The following is a 17858-nucleotide window of genomic DNA, read 5'->3' as shown; positions in this document are numbered from 1 at the left end:
GACCCTTAGGATCCCAGTAAATGAGCTAAATGAAAGATAATTTTGGGTATACAATAAGATACACCTGAAGAACAGCAGTCCAAAAAAATCCAAATAATATGAATATCATTATATTTGGATTTTTTGGACTACTGTGCTCATCTTGAGTGTCATTTTTATAACGTTTTGGTCAATGTAACCTCCGACCTTCTTCAGGTGTATCTTATCAAAAAATACAATTGTGATTTACTTAAGACCTCTATTCAGTCATGGCTGACAGAATAAGAACATTCTAATTCTCATCTCAAAAATTCAGAAACAAAAATAAAGGATGAGAAAAGAAAAACAGAGAAAAGAAAAAAACAAAAATAAAATAAAAAAATACATCAATCCATCTGTTAATCAGTTTATCAAACATTTAAAAACAATTGATACATACCGTAGAAAAGTATGGAAAGGATTTCTCATTGTTTAAAATCCAGTTTATACTTGTTTTTCCAAAGTTTGTAAATTCTACATAATTATCTGGTAAAAAAAAAAAAAAAAAATTCATTAAACATAATGAACACATTTCTCAATCATTTGAAAAAAAAAAAAAAAAAAAAAAAATTTTAAAAACTAATATAAATATTATTTATAAAATAATCTAAAATTCAAAATAAAAAATCTTTAAAATTGTTTTTGGAGTATTCTGTCCAACAATAAATTTCCTCGTAAATTTTAATTTACAATATCGATTTCTTTTCCTTGTGGGAGGAGTAAGGAAGTCAGAACACTAAAATTGATCGGCCAAATAAGATTCATGGATAAGGACCATCGTGTGCCTATAGAGACAATAAGGGCACAGTTTGATGTCAGTGTGGGAACTGTGCACACAATTACAGGGTGGTTTGTTTTACGACATATCAGCCAATTTTGGGTTATTTAATGCTGAAGCATTAATTGTAATGTTGGTTAGTTGTTTTTGTTTTTTTTTGTGGAATCTTTTTTTATATTTTGTTGTACATCTTAATCTCTTTCAGAAATTGAATAATTTTTTTCTGGGTCGATTTTGTTAAATATCAACTTTAGACTATTCTCTTGGTAATCCTTTATTTGGGCCCATTTAAAGTATATGATGTACTGTGTAGGGCTCCTGGCACGTTATGCAAATAAGCACTTCTCCTTTTAGTAGATGTGAGCGAGTGACATGAGTGTGAACTATTTTTAGTTTAGTCATTTCTACCTCTTCTTTTATTGACATTTTTTTTGTATCTCTTTCTGATGTTTGGTGTTATTTTGAGTAGTTTACTCTCTCTGCAGGAGTTCAATGTTCTTTCCATTTTCTTATATATATATATATAAAGAGCAAATAGTTAATAAAATATGTTAGAAAACACTTTGAAAAAGAGTTAAAAACGTATTTAATCTGAAAAGGAAACACTTAATAAGTGGATAGTCCTTAATCCATAGAGTTTCGAAGAAATACTTTCCTTCTCATCAGAGGGTAGGAATTAGCAAAATGCAGGATCGAATTTTGCATACAAAAGTATTTGATGAAACTGCAGGTAAAGTCAAAGATCTTACTTGATAACAAAAAGTGAAGCAGAGGGAATATGGTAAAGAAAAAGGTGATTTCACGTGAATGGATAGTCTGGTGAAAGGTGAAGTATCCAATGACGGTAAAATACAAAAATGTAAATCCATAAAAGAATTAAATTTCCATTCGCACAAGTAAAATCCAAGGAAATCGTCCAATGGTCCAAAATAATCAAAAAGGCAGAAATCCGTGGAATAATTCACAAATATTTACAAGGAAAAGGGGGAAAAATTCCAATAATATTAATAAAAGAAAAATAAGATATGCGTTTAACACGGCTGCCAAGACAAAGTGCATTATAAGCTCTATCTCCTATTTGGTTTTATCGAGCTTTTACATCTGGTTGAGATTACTTTATAAATATTAATTCTTTAATATTTATAATATACTTCAGTTTTACCATCTTGGATCATTTTCGTAAACTTAATTGTAATTTTTACTTTATATAAATATATATATATATATTTACAGGGTCGCCCAATGAATCGGGAAGATTTAAAAAATTAATTAGTTATTGAAAAAAATACATTTTAACAACTTTATTATACATATATGGAATCTACATTTTAGCAACTTTATTATACATATATGGAATCTACATTCTATCATTTAAATGAATAAGCAATGGAGGTATATATATATATATATATATATATATATAGTAATTTATAAAATATATATGGCGAGTAAGCTACACTGAATATTCTGCGTTTCATCCAACTATAGGATTCGTCAGACTTATGCGCGAATTCTGTCGTTGCTTCTTGTTTTTATACATGTTGAGGATTTCTAGTTGGCCAATCAGCTTTCTAGTATCCACCGCGCCCCTTCCTATCAGCCAATGGGCATGCATTTTATCAAAAAAAGGATCTGTTTTGGAACTAGGTTAGTGGTTTTAGGTGGCCGTTCTTTTTTTTTTCTTTTTTTTTTTTAATACATATAAATATACCTATGTGTACACAATAATGCACATATATATACATATATATATATATATATATATATATATATATATATATATATATATATATATGTGTGTGTGTGATCGTTTATGTATATTCATGTTTATTTAATTTATTTATTTGTTTGTTTTCTATTGTTATTGTTAGTTTTAAAGCTATGGATACTAGAAAGCTGATTGGCCAACTAGAAATCCTCAACATGTATAAAAACAAGAAGCAACGACAGAATTCGCGCATAAGCCTGACGAATCCTATAGTTGGATGAAACGCAGAATATTCAGTGTAGCTTAATCGCCATATATATTTTATAAATTACTAACTAGCTCTACCTACGTATTGAGCACTTTTGAAGTAAATACTTAAAGTTTACGCATAAATCTATACTTTCGTATATCAAATTTATGTGAATAAATGAAGTAGTTATATATATATATATATATATAAGGTCTTAGGTCTGTATAAAAGGGACGTTTCCTGTTGTATGGTTTTGTTGAAGTGACTCTTTTGCTGCTTTATCCACTTTTTCGTTCACGTAAATGCCGATGTGGCTTGCAATCCAGCAAAAGATTATGCATTTATTCATTGTTATGGTGTTTATTTAAGAGATTTGTAATAAGGGGATTTGTCATTTTTTTTCTTCTTTCAGTGATATGAATACCGATAGATAACCTGTAAGGAGGAGAGATTTTTTTTAATGGTTATCAGTTATTATATCTAGTGCTAAGTCAATGGCAGACACCTCTGCACTAAACACAGAAGCACCATTTAGAAGTCTTTTCTTTAATTCCTAAAAATTTTTATGGATGACTGCACATCCTACCCCTTCTCCATCCTTTGATCCCTCTGTGTAGATTTGTGAGTATTCTTTATATTTATTTTGGATGTTAAGCAGTTCTTCATCGAGGCTTGCGGGATGGGTTTAGAATAGTTACTCAGTTGTTCAACCATACAGGGTGGAGTTTCCGAGTTGATAGATACATGAATTTTTATTGTCTATTTGGGTTTCTGTGAGGAGGTTCTTTATACGGAGGCTGTAGGGTTTGATAATATTTTCTTTTTTGTTAAAGAGGTGTGTATATTGTGGATGGAAAATACATTGATATGCAGGATTTGATGGACATAATGCAAGCTTTAAGTAATATTGTAAAGATAGTTTTTGTTTCATTAGGATCAGTGGTGGTTCGTTAGCCTCCACATACAAGCTCTCCACTGGAGAGGTTCTGAATGCTCCCAAGGCCAATCTCGATTGTTGATGGTGTATCGTATCTAATTCCTTCACATGATTTTCTGTCGGCTTCATATTTGTAACATTTGTAGTCACGTTTGGGTCTAATTAATGATCAGTACAGTTTTAATAATGTATTTTAAAAAAAAATAATGTATTTTAAAAAAAATAGGAAAGGAAAAATAATAAAAAATAGGTAAGGAATACGTTATAAAAAAGAAAAAAAAAATGGAAAAAAATAAAAGAAAAAATGGAAAAGGAAAAATGGAAAATAAAAAAAAATGGAAGAAAAAAAACGGAAGAAAATAAATGAAAAAATGGAAGAAAAAAATGGAAGAAAAAAAAAGAATGGAAGAAGAAAAAAAAATGAAAGTAAAAAAATGAAAGAAAAAAAAATGAAAGAAAAAAAATGAAAGAAAAAAAAATGAAAGAAAAAAAATGAAAGAAAAAAAATGAAAGAAAAAAAATGAAATAAAAAAAAATGAAAGAAAAAAATGAAAGAAAAAAAATGAAAGAAAAAAAATGAAAGAAAAAAAATGAAAGAAAAAAAAATGAAAGAAAAAAAATGAAAGAAAAAAAAATGAAAGAAAAAAAATGAAAGAAAAAAAAATGAAAGAAAAAAAAATGAAAGAAAAAAAATGAAAGAAAAAAGAAAGAAAAAAGAAAAGAATGGAAGAAGAAAAAAAGAAAAGAATGGAAGAAAAAAAAAGAATGGAAGAAGAAAAAAGAATGGAAGAAGAAAAAAGAATGGAAGAAGAAAAAAGAATGGAAGAAGAAAAAAGAATGGAAGAAGAAAAAAGAATGGAAGAAGAAAAAAGAATGGAAGAAGAAAAAAAAATGGAAGAAGAAAAAAAAATGGAAGAAGAAAAAAAAATGGAAGAAGAAAAAATGGAAGAAGAAAAAAATGGAAGAAGATAAAAATGGAAGAAGATAAAAATGGAAGAAGATAAAAATGGAAGAAGATAAAAATGGAAGATAAAAATGGAAGATAAAAAAAATGGAAGAAGATAAAATGGAAGATAAAAAAAATGGAAGAAGATAAAATGGAAGATAAAAAATTGAAGATAAAAAATTGAAGATAAAAAATTGAAGATAAAAAATTGAAGATAAAAAATGGAAGAAGAAAAAATGGAAGAAGAAAAAATGGAAGAAGAAAAAATGGAAGAAGAAAAAATGGAAGAAGAAAAAATGGAAGAAGATAAAAATGGAAGAAGATAAAAATGGAAGAAGATAAAAATGGAAGAAGATAAAAATGGAAGAAGATAAAAATGGAAGAAGATAAAAAATTGAAGATAAAAAATTGAAGATAAAAAAATGGAAGAAGATAAAAAAATGGAAGAAGATAAAAAAATGGAAGAAGATAAAAAAATGGAAGAAGATACAAAAAATGGAAGAAAAAAACAGAAAAAAAGCCTTAATTTCTGTAAGCAACGGAGCTAGGTGTAATGAGACAACTTAACACAAAAACTTTCCAATCTACTTACTGACAAGCTCACAGCCTGATTCCACATAAAACTGAATAACTTTCGACGTCATTTGAACATCTATTGTGTCTTCATCCACGTTACCCTCCAAATGACTCACAGGAGATTTCGGTGCAGCCATCGACATTTTTTCTTGAAAAGTGTCCACAGGTAAGTGCTTAATCGAATCACCGGATGAAACAAAAGGTAGATGCAAACTTGTTGGATGCAAATTACTTTGGACGCGAGAGGAGTGCACGTGGGGGTTATGGCCAAGTTGCTGCGGATGAAACAATTGGTCAGAGTCTTGATTAGAAGTTTCAGGTTTGCACAAAATGGTAGGACTGCGGTGGTGGTTGCTGTTTTCCGACTTATCTTGCAATGGTTGCTTGGTGTGATTGTCAAGATGGCCCTGGCAAAGAACTGCAACTTTCTGAAAAAACAGAAAATTTATTTTATTTACTATAAAATGTTTACATTGCATTTATATCTAGACACATCTATTATTTAAATATGAAGTTCATGACTTTGCTGGATAAATCCACCACTGCCCTTGAACTATATAAACTGTGTCAATTGCTTTATTGCAGACTAGTAAAATCTGCATATTTCACTAGATATACGTCACAAAAAACAAAAATTTTATCATTGAAAGACTGCTTTAAGGTTAGTTATTTCCCAAAATTTTATTTAAATTCATGTGATATTCACAAAGTTATGACATTTTATTTCTTATCGAGGAATTTCCACTGTCCATCGCTTTATCGCAGGTTTCTTAAAATGTTCTTTTAGGGCAAAAATATGTCTTATCTTGCAAACTTTACTTTTTATTATATTTTTATGTCGAAGAATAAGCCAAGGCATATGTGATAAGCCTCAAATAAATTAATTATTTATCAACATATCATCCATTTTTTTTTTAATAAGTTTAAACAATCTTTTTTCCACTGAGGAAGTCAATTGTTTGATCTGAAAAGAAATTATGGCTCTGGCAACATCAACTATTTTCCTCCAGGGGCATCTTTTGAAGTAAATTGCTCTTCTCTCTAATAAACCCCTCTTTTCAGTATTGACCCCAGATATAGAGATGTTCAATAGGACTAAGATCTGAAGAACACGGTGGCCAGATCATGAGGGTTTCTCTAACGAAGCCCATAGGTTCAAAAAAGACTCCAGTTGCCTTAGCAGAATGGGATGATGCATTGTAATGAATAAATATCATCTGAAAACGACATGACAATGGTAGGTCATCTAGCTATGGTGACAAATTATTATCCATAAAGACTATATACGCATTGCTGGTAAGTTTTACACCCTCTGCCACTCAGAATGGTCCAACCAGCTTATCCCTAATGATTCCAACCCAAAACATAATACTTCCACCTCCTTGTTGGTGATGAGCTCTGTAAGGGGTTGGAGTTCCGTTCGGGTTCCAAACTTTGGCCCAACCGTCCAGAGTAGCACAGGCCTCATCCGTAAATAAGACATGTTAGAAATCCATTTTCATGTAATTCTCTGCCCAAGACGTTTTTCCCAATGTTGTGTGCTCAATGGAGCCTTAAAAGAGGTTTGATGTTCCTTGACATCTCAGTCAACACATTACACCAGGCCTGCCTGGCTCTTGGAGCGATTCCAGCTCTTGCAAAAATGGAAGCACTAGGGTTGTTTGGATTTCAGTTGACTTCCCTACAAATTTTCCAAATATCACGATCTAAAAGCATCCTTTCTGGATTTGGTGTTGGGGTTATCCACAAATGAAGGCAAATTTCTTGGATCTCTTTCCAGCTCCATGGCTAAATCTTTGCTGAACAATCCTTCTGCGAGTTCAACAACAATCCTTTGCTTTTCAATAACCTTCAATCGCCCATTTTTTGGCATTATAAGAGATCTGCAATAAAGCGATTGACAGTATAAATTCCATAAGAAATAAAATGTCATAACTTTGTGAATATTACATGAATTTGAATAAAAGTTTGGGAAATAACTAACCTTAAAGCAGTCTTTCAATGATACAATTTTTATTTTTTTGTGAAATACATTTAGTAAAATATTGATATTTTACTAATTTTCAATGAAGTGATTGACAAAGTTTAGACTTTCCTAAATATAACTAGCAGAGCCACCCGATGTTGCTTGGGATTTAATGAGAAACATCATGTTCTTTTTCACTAAGCTTATAACACCATATACTTTTCCTTGTTTTTATTTATGAACTTTGTACTCATTATTCCGATTCCGGTAAATGACCGCATTTAATGCAATTGTGTCAGAGATGGGATATTTGATGCTCTATTCTCAACATGTGGGCAAAATGAACACTCACATATCCAAGGCAACGGTTGAATGCTTAGAAAATGATCTGCAGTCTATATTGGAATATGGACATAAGTAACTTTTACAAACAATAAAATAATACCTACGAACAATAATTTAATTAAACATTAATTGGGATTCTTAAGAAATGATTAAAGACTTTATTTCATTCAATCTAAATGAATAAATAAAAAAATAATCCATTTCTCAGATTAATGTAAAGTTGAAACATTTCAAGTTAATTTACACAAAAGACACGCACTTTTTTATATACTGCTCAAGTATATGCAATATCTGTAGCAAGGTTAACCAATTTGCATATTGGTTTTGAAAAGGGACATTTAATTAATTAACTATTTGTTACTGTCCTTTCTTTGTTGTTAAATTAAATGATTGTTTTGATTTTAATAGAAGTAATTCCATTTTGCCATACTGTTTGTGTTGAAATCTTTGTTTTTCTTTAAATGAAACTGACTTGATTTTCAACAAATTGATTTCTTATTTCTTTGCTTTATGGTCACATTTAAAAGATACATGTACATAGAAATTACACAAATCATTATGCTTATCAATGCAAAGTTTTGATATGTTTATTAAATTAATTTTTAAGAATTATTTTATTTACCTGCATGAGAGAGTCTGCTTTGGCGTAAATAAAACCTTCCCAGGAATCATCAGAATAAGGAAATACGGAAATTTTAGCTGACACTTCACTGGAAACAAAAATGGATATGTAAAACAACAAAAAAACAAAAACAAATGGCCATCGTGTAAAAGACGAATCAATACCATATTGTATAAAAACAAATGGATATCATATTATAGTCACAGTTGCAGACGAATGTAAATTTATAAGAGTTAAAGAAAAATCCACTTACTGAGGTTTGACGGTTAACGATGAATGACTGACAGACATTTTGTCAGTTGCCCAAGATAATTGGAAACTGCAAATAAACAAAAAACGTTGAAAAAGTTTCTAAAAAAGTTACTTATTTGGCAAGGAATATTACACAACATATTTTAGGTTCGTCCTAAATCAGGTTATGCAAGCATGTTATAAATTTAATATTCAGAAAAGGTTTTCAAAATTTTATATTAAATTTAATAAAAAAGATACAAAATTTTTTTTATTTCGTTTGTAAATTTATAATAAAAATTTGCGTGGACTTTAAACATTTTTTAGCATTTAGTATTTAAAAAAAAAAAAAAAGAAAAAGGGGGAAAAAAAAAATAATCAAGAATTTTTTTTTTTAAATGCTCCCATAAAAGTCATTAACTTATTATAAAAATTAAATTTCAGAAATTTTAATATAAAAATTCAACATAATGAAGACATTGCTTTTAAATTTAAATCTAATAAAAATAATTTGTAAACTTAAAATTTTTGTTTAGCATTTTTATTTATTTTTAATAAAAAATTTTTTTTTAAAATTAAAGTTATGAATTTACTATCCCCCACAAAATAAGTTTTAGAATTTTGAATATCAAAATAACACAATACAAGAAAAGAAAAGAAAAAATTTTGTTTTTAATGTTTGTTATAAATTTTAACCACTTTAAAATAATTTTTATTTCAAATTCAAAATAGAATTAAAAAAATAATTTTTGTGACCCATAAAATAATTCTTATAACAAAATTTTATAATATATATTAATAAAATTAAAATAGAATCAATAAAAATTCAAAGACAAAACTTACTTTAAAGTTTTTTCAGTGAAATTTATAATGGAAAACACTTGAGGATCTGCAAAAATATATAAAAATGTCTCAAATTAAAATTATGCATTTCTTCATTAAAACAAAACCTTTTGCTTTATGGCAAACAAAAAAGCATGTAAACTACAAGCATTATTAATATTTTAATATTTAAAATATTTAATAGTGTTGACTGGCTATCTTCCATCCAAGTCTGCAGGTGGCGGAAAGGGGAACAGCTTTCAGATATGAAGGTTAGCAGTGATTATCCAATAACAGTCCAAACCATCTGGCAGTCTACTAATACAGGGAGACCCATAAAAAACGGGCCCCAGCTCTAATTAGGTCCTATTTCTTACTGTTTTGTTTGAATGAAATAAAACTTTGGTCATAACTAGTTTATTATATTCAAAACATCACATCAAAACACTAGGGTCTTTGGCCTTTTTTTTCTTTTTTTTCTCCATTCTACAGCATATGTTCTTGATGGCCTCTTTTGTTTTTTTTTGGGTCACCCTGTATATAAAAAAGGTTGTTTTGTTGACTCTCAAGCCGCTGCTTGTTTGTTAATGAAACGACACAAATAAAATTGATTTGAACTGTAATGGTTGACTGTTAGCTTAAAGACAAACTTTTCCATTTTTCTTCTGTGAAAATGAAGCCTACAAGATGGATATCTACTCAACAACCTTTTTTTTTTGTCTACAAAATGTGACATTCCTCCTTTGTACCATGGAGTCACTGGCCAAAATGCAAGAATAACATTGAAGATATAAATAGTAGTCTGAATAATCCGAACGACCAATTCTTATCTCAAAAATTCTGAAATATACGAAGAGCAATTACCTTTTGATATAAACGTCAGCCGTTCAGGCATAAGTTTCCATGTTTTCAATATAGCAGGAGGAGGAGGAGGACAGGAGTTTTCCTTTGTCTGTGAATACTTTTTGCTCACTTTGTCAGTCGGTAAATTCATGTTTGGAATGTTCTCTTTGTCAATCTTTTCATGAAGAAAGTTTTTTTCCAATTTCGGATCAACTTGGTTTGTTTCTTTGGTTGGGGAAGATTCAGTCTTCAAATTACTGAAAATAAAAAAGAAAAAATTTATTTTCATATTTGGTTTAAAAAAAAAAACTAGTGAAAAACATTTGTAAATTGTAAAATGCTGGGATTTCAACCGATCCTCTTTTGCCTAACTGAAGCCTCAATAACAAATCCATGATTCCATGATTAGATGGATCTGTTATTGAAAATGATGTAAAATGAACAGAAAAAAAAATGACTGTATCAGAAGCAGCATGTTAAATCTGGGAGGTTATGATTCAGTGAGTGTGAAGCCTTATTTAGGCCTAGCAGGGGTACCCGGTGTTGCTCGGGTGTGGTGAGGTGTGTGTGGCGGTAAATAAAAACAAAACGGAAAATAAAGAATAAACGAACGTAATAACCATGTTTAAATATTATAACTTTTTTTAAATAGGAAAACAAAAAACACAAACAAAAAAAAAACAGCGAATGTGATGCAAAATAAGGAAATAAAAAAACAAAAGAAATGGCATAAATAACCCTGTTTAAATGTTAAAACTTAAAAAAAAAATTTTTTTAAAAATCGAAGAACAAAAACAAAAAAAAAAAAGAACGTGATAGAAAAATAAAAAATGTGAATGCAAAAAATAGCAACTGTTTCAATATTAAAACTTCAAAAATCAAAAAAGAAAAATATATCTGATATCTCGGCTCGGATGTGCAATTTTAAGATAACGATGCTGCCACTATAACGACTTGTCTATGACCGCACGATCAAAGTTACGGCGTTTTTTTTAATTTTATATTTAAACTAATTCAAGAAAGAACGTTTTTTGCGCATGCGTGTTTGGCTAAATTGTCATGAAGGAACAAATTTTGCTACCCCTCCCTGTAGAAAAGTGCTCAGTTGAGGGTGAAGGAATTATTGTTTTTAGCAAAATTTTCAATATTTGACGATACCAATTTCGTGAAAATCTGTTGTCTCTGTGGAAAAGTTTTAGGCAGACATACAAACATTTCAACTGATTTTTGTCCTTCATATTATAGATAACACTGATGATACGATCACTAAAGTGCCTCCCGTAGTATTGAACGGCAATAAAGAACAGACTGTTGGCCATTCCTTATTGAAAGTTGGTGGACTCGTCAGACATACACTGAAGTTTATTTGTAGCAAATATAATTGGATTGCAGAAAGATTTGTGAATTTTATTAACGCTTCTTTAGGTGGCATTTTTGGCGGAATCACCCTGTAACAGATAACAAGCAAATATAATATCCCGAGTTGATATCGATATTGTATCTCATGAATTGTTAAAGATATGCAAACATTATTTGATTATTTGATTATTGAAATGACTGTTCTAGTCTTGGATGATATCATTACTAACCAGCTGAGCGTTACCACCATTGACAAAAGGATGAATTAATCATGCATGTTTATGCAAGTTTAATCATGTATAAAATTTTATAGCAAGCCCCACTCTCCCCAATGGTTTATTTCGACTTGCGCAACTTCCATTGCTCAAAGGCAGCATGAATACCGCAGATTTAACCGACATAAGTCCAATTCAAACAAACAGAAGTATATAGAAGCTACAAGTAACGTTAAAAAAGAAATAGTGACAGCTAAGAGAGAATTTACTGAAACCACTAAAAAACGCATCGAAGCACAAAAATTAGGAAATCGTAATTTCTGGAAAATCTACAATGGTGTAGTAAATAATGGGCAATCAACAATTTTCCCACTAACCAACAATCACGAGGTTGTTTGCTCAGCAACCGACAAGGCTAATATGCTTGCCAGCCAGTTTGCCTCGAACTCCACACTGGATCCTTCCAACCAAAAAATTATCGCCCCATTAGCCTCCTCCCACTTTTTGTCAAAATATTTGAGATCATAATTAACCATGCTCTAATCCGGCACCTTACAAATGCTAAACTTCTGACTGACAAACAATATGGATTTAGACAAACCCATTCCACAGCAGACATCCTCACTGTAATCTCAGAACGTATATACCATTCACTGGACAAAGCGGGGTAGGGCAGAGCGGTAGCTCTAGATATATCTAAGGCTTTTGACAGGGTATGGCATGAGGGTCTCCTCAGGAAAATTCTGGTGACCTGCGATGAAAGCTGGATCTACTGCTATGATCCAGAGACCAAGAGACAGAGTTCCCAATGGAAGCATGCTGGCTCTCCCAGACCCAAGAAGGCCAGACAGAGCAAATCCACCCAGAAACTTATGATGATCCCTTTTTTAACAGCACAGGCATGATCTACATGCACTGGGTTCCCACTGGACAGACAGTCAACAAGGAATACTATGTTGAAGTTTTAAGGGAGTTCAAGAAGAGATTCTGCCTGAAGAGGCCAGCACTCTTCAAATCAGGTCAATGACATTTCCACCTAGCACCAGTCCATAACTCCATCCTTGTCATGGACTATTTGACCAAGATGGGCATCAAGGCAGTTCCTCACTCTCCCTATAATCCATACCTTGCTCCCTGTGACTTTTGGTTATTTCTTAAGCTCAAGGAAAACCTTAGAGGCTGTTGTTATGAGACAATTGAAGAGATGAAAGAGACTGTAACGAGAGTCATTGACACGTTCACACAAGATGACTTCCGTGGGGCTTTCTAGAAGTTGTTGGAACAGTACAAGTGCATTGCAGTCAGAGGAGATTACTTCGAAGGAGACTAGAGTTTCATGTGTGTACTATCAATAAAAGTGTCCATATGAAAAAAAGTCTGGAAACTTATTGAAGGCATCGCATAAGTAAAGAATTTCTTACCTGTTCATATCAATTTTCTGCTTTTTAAGAGACCACAGATTATCTGCAATGAATAAATTAGAGTCAATAAATAATACAAAAGCTAAAAAAAAATTCATATACTTAACAAATCAGATGGAATATCCATGAGCAGAATTTATTTTCAAGAAATTCCCATTTTGGATTCTTTGGATTCTTTGGATTACCGTTCTCATCTTGAGTGTTATTGTCACAATGTCTTGGATGATGTAACCTCTGACCTTCAGGTGTATCTCGTCGAACTTGGTGATCTGCACAGAATTTAGAATAGAATCTTTTTTTGAATGCACGAAGGTAGCATACACTCATTTCGTCAGCCATAACCAAATAGAATTCCTATTTTGTTGTATTTTGAGCACCACCTGCACCGAAGATTGAACCTTCAACCTCCAGAAGAATGCGATTTATAACCAAATTTTACCAAGTACTTGATCTGTTATGTCATGGTTCAGTTCAGAATTCTGCGCAAATTCCCAAGTTCGACAAAATGCAGCTGAAGAAGGTTGGAGATTTTACTGACTGAAACTTTGTGAAATAACAAATTATCAAGCCTTATTTCAAAAATTCACATACATACTTCCTATTTGTGGAACATGTTGCCACAAGATTGCTTTCTGGGTAGCTACAACATGTTCATAAATATATCAACCATCCTCAAAAGTAGAATAGATCTACATTTTTCCGATTCTCCAAAAAAGTTCCGATTTTTAAATTCCTGATTAATCGTCCCAACACTAATAAACACACATCTGTATCAAGAACACTTTATTTTATTTTTGAAAATATAACATCAAATTAACACAATCAACAACAAAATAAAGTCTGCCTCCTAACATCCTTAATAGTCCAACCTGGATTCATCCCTAAACCTGACATTAACATTATCAAATTCTATTCATTATTTTCTATTTTCTCAGGTTTCATTATTTTTGTGATGATGATAATTTGTATTATTTGGACTACTATTCTCATCTTGTTATTTTTACAACGTTCCAGCCAATGTAACCGCCAACCTTCTTCAAGTGCACCTTGTGGAGCTCTGGAATTTGTCTGGATCCTTGCAAGGACCTGTGGCACAATAGATAAAAGTGCTAATATAATAAGTTATACTTTTTTTTTTTTTTTTAGAAATCAAACCTTAGTACTGATAAAGATGAATATAATTACAAATTTTTAAAGATTTCTACCTGGTCACGACTGACAGAACAAAAGCCAGTTAACCCCGTGAACTGAATAAAGAGTTTGGTTTAAAATATTACACTGGCCAAAACATTCTACAGATAATATTCAATTTGAGAACAGCAGTCCAAATAATCCAACTACAGAACCTCTCATAATAATCATCATCAGTAGCATCACGGCCCATTAATAAATATTTATTCAAAAGGGGTGGGAGACAAAACAAAAAACGAAAACTTACTCTGAACTTTTTTGGCCAATCCAACTGTTAATTCCAGTGTTGTAAGCTGATTAAAGAAGACACCAATGTCACCTTTTTGACTTGAGGTCAGGTCAGCTGAAATGATTATTAAACGACAAACTTAAACATCAGAATTATAAGTAGACAATGGCAAAACAAGCAGAAATAGAATTGTGAGGGATGGGAGGCTACAACCCCACTCCCTCATGCGTGGATAGGTGGAGAGGGCAGCACAAAGCAACTTGACTGATGTCATCATTCAAATTGTTTTAGTTGTATATTTGTACAAGTAGTAAAACACATCTATATCTATATATCTATAAAAGTGAACGTGTGTGTGTGTCTGTGTATATTTTCCTACGTAATAACTGTCAAATTTTAGTCTACAGACTCAAAATTTGATATACAGGGTACTGAGATTTGGGAAAATCTATGTGATCGGTTTTCGGCCGGAAATTTGGCTATTAAGGGGTCAAAGTTCAACAATTTGACCTTTGACAACTCTACCAAACTCCTCCGACAATTTTGGGTCCAAACACTTGAAATTTTAGATATAGGTTCCTTTGACATGGATCTAACTTAATAACTTGATTTGAGCCCAAAACAATAAATGTTAAAGGATTCATAATAGGGGCCAAATTTTAAAAAATTGACTTTTTTTTTTTTTTTGCTCAGCATACACCTCCAAACACCCGGGCAATGCCAGGCACCCATGCTCGTAATAAAATAAAGTTGATTTTTCCCCCTTTGAAGTCAGACATTATATGACTATAAACACAAGTGTTAAACATAATTCCAATACGATCACGTTTCCTGCCAATAACTGATGTGTCTTTCCAAAAATTAGCAGTCATTTCGATTGGATTTCTAGATTTCCTACATTAATTCTGAGATAACTGACTCTTCTAAATCTACAAAAATAAAACAGTAGATGGATGCGTGGGAAAATATTTAACCAATAAACTTAACTCCAGGTTCTTTAGCTTGTTAACATTGTATTCAGGAATCCAAACTCCTATCATTCGTATCTTCTTGCATATGCGCAGCCCAAACGTTTCTCAAACCAACCTGTGATCCAATTCACATTCAGCACCACACATGACTAACATTGGAAGTTGTGAGCAATCAATGGTACTTTGCAAATCTTTCTGTCATCAGAACGACAAGTACAAAACAACCCTAATCACAGATCCAAGCAAGACCATCTAATTGATTTCATTATCACTTGGAGAAGTGACTACTTGACACCCATCCCAATCATGCCACACCTAACCCGGTGCCCAATCCGGACATCTCGCTCAACACAAGGTGCGTTGCTGGCAGCCGGCTGCCCCCATGCCTACCATATCCTTGCCATACATTGTTTCCAAAACATTTAAGTTGACGAATCTTAAAACTATTGCGTTTACTCGTTTGGACCCCACTCCTCGGCCGGAATGGATGGGGGGGGGGGAATATATATGAGGCAACATATTCGGTTGATGATTTTTCAATTTTACCCTGGATACACATAATTTGATGGTGGTAGGCGTATGGCGCAGGCTCAGAGGTGCCTACACACACAAGAACTTTGTCGTTTTTTTTCTCTTTTCCCTCGGTCTCTGAGCCAGTAGGCACGGCGGTAGAAAGAGTCATTCCTTTTGCTTTTCCATCCTATGTCTAGGCATACCATGCATGACTGTCAATTAGTAGAATAAAATTAACCTGTTTCATAATGGTTTAAACTCAGCTCATGTTCCTTGTCAGTGGGTGAACAATCCAATGTTTGGCAACTTCTGCTTCCTTTTGATAGGAAGAGCCAACATCAAAGGATCAAAAAAGTGATATCTATACGAATGTTTGGCCACTATAAGCCAGTTATTTCTGATACCTCTGAGTGGAATGGAGCTCTTCGCTTGGAAAGGATCAATGGGTCACGCTTTTGTGGTCTGTATATTGTGGTCTGTATATTGGTGCTGAAAATTGAGATTGAGCGAGATTTTGCCTTTTTGCTTGACTCGAGGTTTCCCGTTCTCATTCAGCTGGCTTTGGGATACGAGATACTTGTGTCATCGTTTCACAGATGTACCGCCCCAGTAAAACTCTCCATTTGGCACAGTTCCCGGCTAAGGGTTGAGTGCAGAATCCAGAATCATGGAAGCCTGCGCCATTGGTGCTAGCAAGAGGGTCGTAGAGCGACTCATCCCCTTTCTCACTGGGTGAGCAAGGAAACAACAGAAGTGGCAGTATTTCAGGTTTGATGTTGCCAAACGATGCCAGCACAAACCACGGCTGAAAGGATGACAGTGACAGAGGTGTGCAAAGCTGCGCAGCAGGGCAGATAAGACAGAGACGATGATAGCAGATGCATATCAGTGACAATAACAGGAAAAAGAGTCCACTGCCACCAGCACCCCCAAAACACAGGCAGCCCTGCAGACGACCCTAACCGCGACAAAGACACCTCTACTGCCTATATTACACCGCCTGTGTGTCCTCACAGATTTGGACTAGAGTCATGCTCAACAGTTATGACGGGCACATCTAGCATAATGGGTTACACCACGACGCTGTATGATGTGAACCAGACTCTTGGCCAGACAGCATCATACCTGGCAGCCAAAATCAGGTTCTCACAGCCATTCCTATCATTTCGTACTTTCATACTACAAAACCTACACCGGAGGTTTACAACCCCCCCCCCCCCCCGATGTATAAGGTGCTGAAACCAATTATGAGACACCTTCATACAGTTTGCCAGGGCAAGACCGGCTCCATCAAGTGATGAAACCAAAGTCTCGCGCCAACGTCCTGCAACTTCTTATCACATACAATATGACCTCGTAGTATCATGGTGGGATGATTCGTCAGTTTAATCCATCCTCCAGCGCGGCCGTAGCCGAGATTGAACTCACTACACGAGTTTGTAGTGTAATTCAAATCTTGTTGGTAGCTGAATACTTGATGCTTTGGTAGGGCTATCAAGGGTATTTTTTATTGTGATGCCACCACTAGATGGGTTACCTACCACGGCTTAAGAGAGTCCCATTTACCCTTGAGAGAAGGATAGACCGTGCCAGTTTTTCAACCTGGTATCTTTACCTCGCGGCAGTCATTTTAATAGTTCAGCATAAAACACTCATGATGGCCTTGTAAAGGACAGCTGCAGTTGCCGAGGCAAACAACTTCTCATACCTGTTCTGTCTCATCAAGGGGATTGAGGTTGCCATGGAGGACAACCCCAAACTGTCTGAAAGAGTGGCATGATAAAAGCCAACCGGACAGTCCTTTGGGAGCCACAGCTACATCCGAACATGGTTTGGCATGTTAACATCAAGTGCCCTGAACATACAAAGATGTACGTTGCCTAAGACTAGCGAGTGCAGATGCCAAAGCACCATATA

The 17858-nt window shown here is 33.3% G+C and overlaps 1 protein-coding gene across 1 annotated transcript in view; it reads right to left on the bottom strand.

Moving 5' to 3' along the window:
• The window catches only part of LOC145249013 (centrosomal protein of 192 kDa-like), a 144349-nt gene that overhangs the window by 18691 nt on the left and 107800 nt on the right, over window positions 1–17858 (bottom strand). Inside the window, exons 27-34 of the mRNA XM_080110872.1 lie at window positions 14476–14571; window positions 13038–13080; window positions 10064–10299; window positions 9221–9266; window positions 8400–8465; window positions 8147–8234; window positions 5230–5641; window positions 419–504 (exon numbers count right to left, since the gene is read on the bottom strand). Of these exons, the coding sequence (XP_079966998.1) occupies window positions 419–504; window positions 5230–5641; window positions 8147–8234; window positions 8400–8465; window positions 9221–9266; window positions 10064–10299; window positions 13038–13080; window positions 14476–14571 (1073 nt within the window). The remainder of the gene's footprint in view (window positions 1–418; window positions 505–5229; window positions 5642–8146; window positions 8235–8399; window positions 8466–9220; window positions 9267–10063; window positions 10300–13037; window positions 13081–14475; window positions 14572–17858) is intronic.

Source organism: Euprymna scolopes, chromosome 27 (assembly GCF_053919585.1).
Source record: "Euprymna scolopes isolate OS-2025 chromosome 27, ASM5391958v1, whole genome shotgun sequence".
Taxonomy (NCBI): domain Eukaryota; kingdom Metazoa; phylum Mollusca; class Cephalopoda; order Sepiida; family Sepiolidae; genus Euprymna; species Euprymna scolopes.
Note: the sequence above shows the minus strand (reverse complement) of the source record. Positions and strands in the feature narration are given on the sequence as shown.